Source organism: Bubalus kerabau, chromosome 10 (genome assembly GCF_029407905.1).
Source record: "Bubalus kerabau isolate K-KA32 ecotype Philippines breed swamp buffalo chromosome 10, PCC_UOA_SB_1v2, whole genome shotgun sequence".
Lineage (NCBI taxonomy): Eukaryota > Metazoa > Chordata > Mammalia > Artiodactyla > Bovidae > Bubalus > Bubalus kerabau.
In genome coordinates this window covers 15,374,998-15,382,623 of record NC_073633.1, presented here as the reverse complement: position 1 = coordinate 15,382,623, position 7,626 = coordinate 15,374,998, and the positions used below count along the sequence as shown (strand labels likewise).

Here is a 7,626-nt window from a genome sequence, read left to right as displayed (position 1 = left end):
GTTCCTTACCCCAAATAAGGAGGCTGCTGAGGTGAGGAACTGTCAGGCTTCTCTGTGAAAGAAACAGAAGGTGAGACCTTTGGCCTGAGCCTTCTGACTGATGTACATGGTCAACCTCACGACTGAGGAAGAAAGATCCCCTGGCGATTGTCTGTGGATTCCACAGAGAACAGCAGAGTCCCCGTCAAAGCCTGAGTCATGTGGGAGTGATGTCTGGGTAACATGGTTTTTAGAAATCATCTCTTCTTTATTGCCACATTCATATAAGAAGTTTGGTATATCTGGGTGGGCAAAAAGAAAGCCACACTGTATACAAAGAAAATTGTAGGAAGTTAAAAAACATATGACTTTAGTGTTTGGAAAAGCAGTTACAGATTGCGTCCTCCATTTATTTATCCAGGCGATCAAAACTCTGGGTCTGAAATTCTTGGAAGTCCTCTGGGATGGTGTCTGCAAAGGGGGACAGGCACAGGGGCATTAGGAAGGCTCCCTCCAGCCCTAGTGCATCTTGAGCTGGGAGGCATCCTGTAGGGGTCGCTGTCAGCCAGCCCAACAAGCCCCCAAAGAACCACCCCCCATACTCCCCAACCCCGCAGCCATTTTGTACCTCAGGCAGCTTTGCGAACTGTTGGCTTAAAGCCCAGGAGCGTCATTCACAGGCCAAAAGAAAATGAGCAGGCAGAATGGGTTTTGAGTTTATGATTGTGTTTGAGCTATATGAAAATGAAGGCTGCCTCTCAATTAAATCTGCCTCCATTTCTCGCAGAACCCTATGTCCCAAGCCAAGCAGTTTAATAGTTTAATTCTCTAGGGTTCCATCTCTTCATCTATCAACTAGGAAACATGAGATCTGCCTTTTGCTTGGATCACAGAGGGACCCTCAGATTTCAGGAATATGTGGCATGACTTTCGGCTTCTGGGAGAGATGTGTGCTATACAATAAGGTGGCATTGTTTGATTTTTTTTCTAGTAGTAATACTATTCAGTAACAAGAATGTACATTACCATTGCAGCGATATTTCAGGTTGGACCAAATGATGTTTTCCTGGGAGAAGCAGAACACGCCGAGCCGGCCTCCACGCATGGTAGTGTCTATGGTGACCCCAGAATCAGCCACCAACTCAGAGCCTTCATAAAATCGCACCCTGTGGACAACACAGCCAGAGTGGGTTTCAAACCAAGGTCAGGAGGAACCACCCATCAGGAGACAGGGGGTCCTACTTCTTGGCCACCTATGTCTTTGCTCTGTTTCATCTTCCACTTTTCTCAGACCTGGGCTGTGCTTCCGGCTGCTCTTTTCCCCTTTCCCTGCTAGACTGGGAGATCCATGAGGTCAGGGACCACCTGTTCACATCTGCCCTTCTTCTGTCCCTCAAAAGGCCTAGATGAGGTTGGGCACTGAGTCCAACTCAATGGGTCCTCGCTGATGAGTCAGAAAGCACAATACGACCCAGGACCAAGAGGCTTTGTGACTTCACTGTGCAGTGAGTTACCCTGTCCAGACATCATGCTTAAAAACCACTGCTCTTTGGGATCCAGGAGCAATGATTTTCCTCAGGAGGAACAGCATTCCCTAAGCAGGATTTTAGAAATGTGGGTGGGGGGGCATTTGGGGCTGTAACCATGGCATTTAGTGGCAGAAGGCAGGGAAGTTGGGTGGCTTACAAGGCCCTGGAGAGAACAGTGAAAACCTGTCCTGCATCCAGACACCTTTGGGGTGCTCCTTCAGACCCTTGGGTAGGAACAGACCCTTGGCCTGTTTCTAGTTATCTGTGCTTAAAACCCAACTCAGGTGTGAATATCAAGTATTTTTGCACTAATATCAGCTGATTTTTTTCCAGGGTAAACTGATAAACTGTTGAGTACATTTGACTCTTAAAATAACGTGGGTTTGCATGGGCCCACCAATATGTGGATTTCCCCCCACCCCCCATAAATACTATTTCACTACATGATCTGCGGGTAGTTGAATCTGCAGATATGAACCACAGATACAGAAGACCAACCATGGGACTTGAGCATCTGTGGATTTTTGTCCATTGCAGGTCTGGGAACCACCCCCTGAATTGTTCAAGTCAACTATACTTCATTGTCCTGTTTAAAAATTAAGCTGTTCACTATTCATCTTATTGGAGTATGGTTGATTTACAATGTTGTCTTACTTTCTGCTGCATAGCAAAGTAGGTCAGTTATACCTATATCCACTCTTTTTAGATTCTTTTCCCATAAAGGACATTACAGAGTACTGAGTAGAGTTCCCTGTGCTATATACGGTAGGTCCTTATTATCTATTTTATAAACAGTAGTGTGCATATGTCAGTTCTGACCTCCCAATCTATCCTTTTCCCCCCTGGTAACCATAAGGTTGTTTTCCACGTCTACTGCTTCTGTTTTGTAACAAAGTTCACCTGTACCCTTTTATTAGACTCCCCACATAGGAGGTATCATACGATATTTGTCCTTCTCTGTAGCTGTTCATTATTTTAGAAATTCACAACACTGCTGGCAATACCACGTTGTGGCCACAACCCACGAGCTGTAGCAGGACATCACCTCTGCAGGGATTCTAGGTACACGGGCCAGCAGCAACCTCACTGTGGGTTCTGCTACAGTTGTGTCCAAGCACTTACACGATTTTGTTATAAATCTTATCTCTCCATTAGGGATCAGATTGATCCTTAACATCATGCAGGTAGGTAATATTTTCTATGACTTCATTTGGGATGAAAGAGGCGGCATTTCAAAATATTTGTTATAAAAAAGGGGGCATGCAGCTTAATAGGGCTGAGAATATGACAACCTCCCTCTAGGCAGATATCACTTTTGGTGTAAAGTCTCAAAGAGAGACAAAGTATGAATTAGCTTTCATGATTTCCTTTTTTCCACTCGGCAGCTTTCCTGACCCAGTCAGGAAAATGCAATCAGCACGCCTTCCTAAAGTGCTTCATAAGCTGGTGTGGATCTGCAAGTCTGAGGAATGAGAAAGAAAGTACAAAAAAAAAAAAAAAAAAAAGAAAGTACATTGCTGCTGCTGCTGCTGCTAAGTCACTTCAGTCGTGTCCGGCTCTGTGTGACCCCATAGATGGCAGCCCACTAGGCTCCTGTCCCTGGGATTCTCCAGGCAAGAATACCAGAGTGGGTTGCCATTTCCTTCTCCAAAGTACACTGACTACATGTCAAAGATGTGGTTCTAAGATATCCTAGCTTCTGAGTATAGGTGTTTGTTTTTTTAAACAGTCCTACAGGGAAGTTCCAAGGGCTTCCCTTGTGACTCAGACAGTAAAGAATTCGTCTTCAATGTGGGAGACCCACGTTCAATCCCTGGGTGGGGAAGATTCACTGGGGGAGGGCATGGCAACCCACTCCAGTATTCTTGCCTGGAGAATCCCATGAACAGAGGAGTCCAGTGGGCTACAGTCCAGGGGGTTGCAAAGAGTTGGACTTGACTGAGCAACTAACACTTTGGCAGGGAAATAAGGCAGAACGTGGGCTCACAAGAGGGTCAGTTCATGCCGAGGGCAGTATATGTCATTCCTATGTCAGGCACAGGGGAGACCAAGATAAAATGAGACACGGGTGCTGCTCTTGTGGAGTTTATCAGACCATGAGGGACTCACTGCAGCATGAAATGCTGAGGTAAGTGATGATACAGGGTCCAGAGGGACCACACAGGAGGGCGGATGAGAGTCAGTCTTGCCTCACACGGGTCAGAGGGGCAGACTGGTCTGGTGCCCAGGCCTCCCCCACAGAAGGTCCTTCTACCCCCCAGTGTGGCCCTACCACCCAGGTGGTCAGTCTGAGCCGGGTGTCCTCCTCCTACCTCTTTCCTGGGAGCCTGAGTTCCTGGCTCGCCCTCGGGAGCTGTCTGCTCAGGGAAGCGAAGGCTCTGAGATGTGGGAGGAGGGGGCGCAGCGCCTACCTGATGTAGCCCACCTGGGGCCGGTGCTGCAGGAACCAGCGGTAGGACACCTTGTCCTTCCAGCCCACGTTCCTGGAGTCCTTCCACAGCAGCCTGACCTGGTCACTGGTGTCCCCCGTGTGCCACAGCGAGTTGCGGAGATGCTCCCCTGGACCCGTCTTGGACTTCACGGCCTGGACAACGACACGAGCAAGGTCTTAGATACAAAGACTGCACTTTCTGCATCCCGTATCCCTGGGGTGGTGATGGGGTTGGGATTCATGGGTGCAACCGGCAGCCTTGAATCTGGACACAAGGCATAAACGCCTCAGTGCCATTTCTGCTGTGGTCATCCCCAGCCTTCAGTGATCAGCACTGGCTGGCATTCCACTACCTTGGTCCGTGCTTTCCCTGCTGTCAGCCCCATTGCTCCCCACATTTGGCCAAGGAGGGCTCTGACCTCTGCCTTTTCTCCCAGCAGGAGTGATGGACATGGTTTCCCAGCCCTCCTGTACAAAGTTGGCCACCCGAGGAAACACATTAGTCAGTTTCCAAGGGGATTGTGCCTGAAGATGTACCCCTAAATCTTCCCCACCTCTGGGGTCAGACGTTTTCACCCAGAGGGGAGCATGCAGCTCGTACAGAGAAGCGAAGGCATGGCCCCCTGGATGGGCTGCAGAGTTCCCAGATTTGAGCACAAATGCATCGATTTCTTAATGAATAAATGCCATATGGGAGAACACAGAATTTAAAAGGAGGGTGAAGGGCCCAGAAGAAAGGGAGACAAGTACCTTGAGCTGAATGCCAGGTTCCGCAACAGCTCGGAACGGGGTGGCCTGCCAGTATGTCTGCTCTGTCTGCTTCCACATGACCACGTAGAAGCTGGAGCTGTCCTGGTAACCAAAGATGAAGCCGGCGTAGTCATCGTCCGTCTGGGTGTTGACGTGGAAGGTCCCTTCAAAGTCAACTCCGTTAAAAGCCGTGTACCCTGTAAAGATCAAAGCAGATGAGAAAAACAGACAAGCCACGCGGGTAGCTGGAAAGAGTGAATTCCACACAAGTGGTGACTGAGGCCCTGGACATACCCACTGCCAGGCCAGGATCGCTGTTCATGGTCTGCACAATCTCCATGCCCTGCAGAGAGAAATGCAGGAGTTAAGATTAACCTCAGAGGGGATGGAATAAGCTCGAGGAAGCTCAGATTCTCGGGCATCACCAGTGAGAAGTCAGTGATGTCTGAGCTCCATGTAAAGATTTCATTATTTGAAGAACTGCCTTACCTTGTTATGTGAAACATACACTTTTCAACAAAACAAAACCTCAGTGTTGAGTAGAAACAGTTTTGCTAAAACTGTCACTTGAGTTGATTCAATAGACTCTTAATTAGAGAACATATGCTTTCAATTTTTTTTTTTAATTTTTAATTGGAGAATAATTGTTTTACAATACTGCGCTGGTTTCTGCCATGTTGCTCTTGTTCAGTCGCTCAGTCGTGTCCGACTCTTTGCAACCCCATGGACTGTAGTCCGCCACCCTCCTCTGTCCCTGAGATCTTCCAGGCAAGAATACTGGAGTGGGTGCCATTTCCTCCTCCAGGTTTCTGCCATACAACAACATGAATCAGCTGTAAGTATACATAGGTCCCCTCCCTCCTGAACCTCCCTCCCACCCCTCTGGGCTGCGGAACATGGGGTTGAGCTGTGTTACACACCAATGCCTTCCTAGCCATCTATTTTGCATATGGTAATATACACGTCTCAGCGCTGCTCTCTCAGTTTGTCCCACCTCCTCCCTCCCTCGTGTCCATAAGTCTGTTCTCTATGTCTGTGTCTCTACTCCTGCCCTGCAAATAGGTTCACCAGTAACCATTTTTCTAGCCACAAAAAGGAACAAATTTGAGTCAGCTGAACTGAGGTGGATGAACCTAGAGCCTGTTATTCAGAGCGAAGTAAGTCAGAAAGAGAAAAATGAATGTCGTATATTAATGCATGCTGCTGCTGCTGCTGCTGCTAAGTTGCTTCAGTCGTGTCCGACTCTGTGTGACCCCATAGACGGCAGCCCAACATACATATGCTTTTAATGAATGTGGCCTGCTGGGTGACGCTGGAAAGTCTACTAAGCCTCTCTGTGCCTGCCTTCTTTAGTTCCACAAGGAGGCGAACGCACAGGGGCACCTGCTGCAGAGACTGGGAGCATGGGTCTAGGGAGACTGCCTGGGCCCCAAATCCAGCAGTCTCATCTGCTTACCTGCCGTGCTACCATGAGGAATCATTCAAGCTTTGTAAGACTCGAGCTCAACATCTGTAAAATGAGGCTAATTAAAGTGCTCCGTCAACAGGACTGTTGTGGGGAATAAATGTGACGTGGGAGAGTGCCTGGCTCACGGTCGGCACCCTCTAACCCACTTCTCTCAGAAGGGCCTGTGTTGGGGGGAGGAATTGGGAGACTGGGATTGACACCTACATACTAGTGATACCGTGTATGAAATGGTAACTAGTGAGAACCTACTCAGGGAACTCTACTCAGACCTGAATGGGAAGGAGGGCCAAAGGGAGGGGATATGTGTATGTCTGGGTGATCCACTTTGCTGTACAGCAGAAACTAACACAACATTATAAAGCAATTATACTCCAATAAAAATTAGTTTTAAAAAAAAGCCTGTGTTGAGAGGCAAAGCTGAGCCATCGCCAGCCCCATGGCACTCACCTGGTTCAGGACCACCCAGTTGGGGTCGATCTGGGCATCCCCTTCAGGGTCCAGGACCACGGTCTGATAGGCCCTGAAGTCAGTCAGGGTGACCTCTGCGTTCTCTGGGCACACGTCTATCCGATCAATGACCTGGTCCTGGTCAAAGTCTGCCTCACAGATGTCTCCCACTCCATCACCTGAGGGAATGGAGGAGGGGAGCTGGGTAATGCCCACCACCCCCACGCCACCCACTCTGTGACAGGAGCCAAAGAGAGCCCAGCGCCAGGGCTAGGTCTTCAGCCTGCATGGAGAGAGAAGTCCTGGAGTCAGCTGTGGCTGAGCTGGCCCCGGGGTCCTCGTGGTGGGTGGGTGAATCCCACTGCAGGTGGTCAGATGGACTTGCCAGCAGCAGCGTGAGGGTAACTGTTCAAAGCTGACCTGACAAGAAACCCTGGGTGTCCTCTAGGATCGCACCTCAACGACGGGTGGATCTTAAGTCTGACCTTACGTAAGCAAATGTCTGCAGTACTTTCTGGACTATGACACATAAAAAGCAGAGAAATTATGGCCACCAGACACTCTCTCAGAATAATTTACAGTGACCCTTAGGCTGAATCTAGCCCAAAGTGTCTTTTGTCCAGCTAACAGGATGGTATTAGTATCAAGACTTGAATTTGAGTATGCGGCATAGACACGCTTACCATCGTGCTCACAACTCTGCCATCTCATTTCTGGCCCTGTGCACACCTGTCCCCTGCAGGCATCAGAGCCTGTAAACCCCACCCCCGCCTGTGCTGCCCTGGCCTCCTCTCCCTCCTGCTCCCGCTGGGACACTGGTGAAACAGGTGGGCAGGCCCCAAGGGGGAGCACGTGGTTGCTTCCCTGCCCCGTGTGGTCTCAGCCCAGGGCTGTGCCCGCCTCTGACAGCTGGAGACGCGTGGCTCCCAGGGCTCTCCTGTCCACACAAGCTGCGGCTGCTCGGAGGAGCTGGACCCTGACAGAGGTGGGCCGCCGTGAGCCTGGCTGAGGGGAGCCCTGGG

At 49.7% G+C, this 7,626-nt stretch overlaps 1 protein-coding gene across 1 annotated transcript in view; it reads right to left on the bottom strand.

The window, feature by feature from the left end:
* Positions 1-225: 225 nt before the first annotated feature.
* The window catches only part of THBS4 (thrombospondin 4), a 53,583-nt gene continuing 46,182 nt past the window's right edge, over positions 226-7,626 (bottom strand). The window contains exons 17-22 of the mRNA XM_055536679.1: positions 6,605-6,783; positions 4,984-5,032; positions 4,690-4,886; positions 3,920-4,092; positions 1,006-1,145; positions 226-450 (exon numbers count right to left, since the gene is read on the bottom strand). Coding sequence (XP_055392654.1) covers positions 389-450; positions 1,006-1,145; positions 3,920-4,092; positions 4,690-4,886; positions 4,984-5,032; positions 6,605-6,783 — 800 coding nt within the window. The 3' untranslated portion in view covers positions 226-388. The remainder of the gene's footprint in view (positions 451-1,005; positions 1,146-3,919; positions 4,093-4,689; positions 4,887-4,983; positions 5,033-6,604; positions 6,784-7,626) is intronic.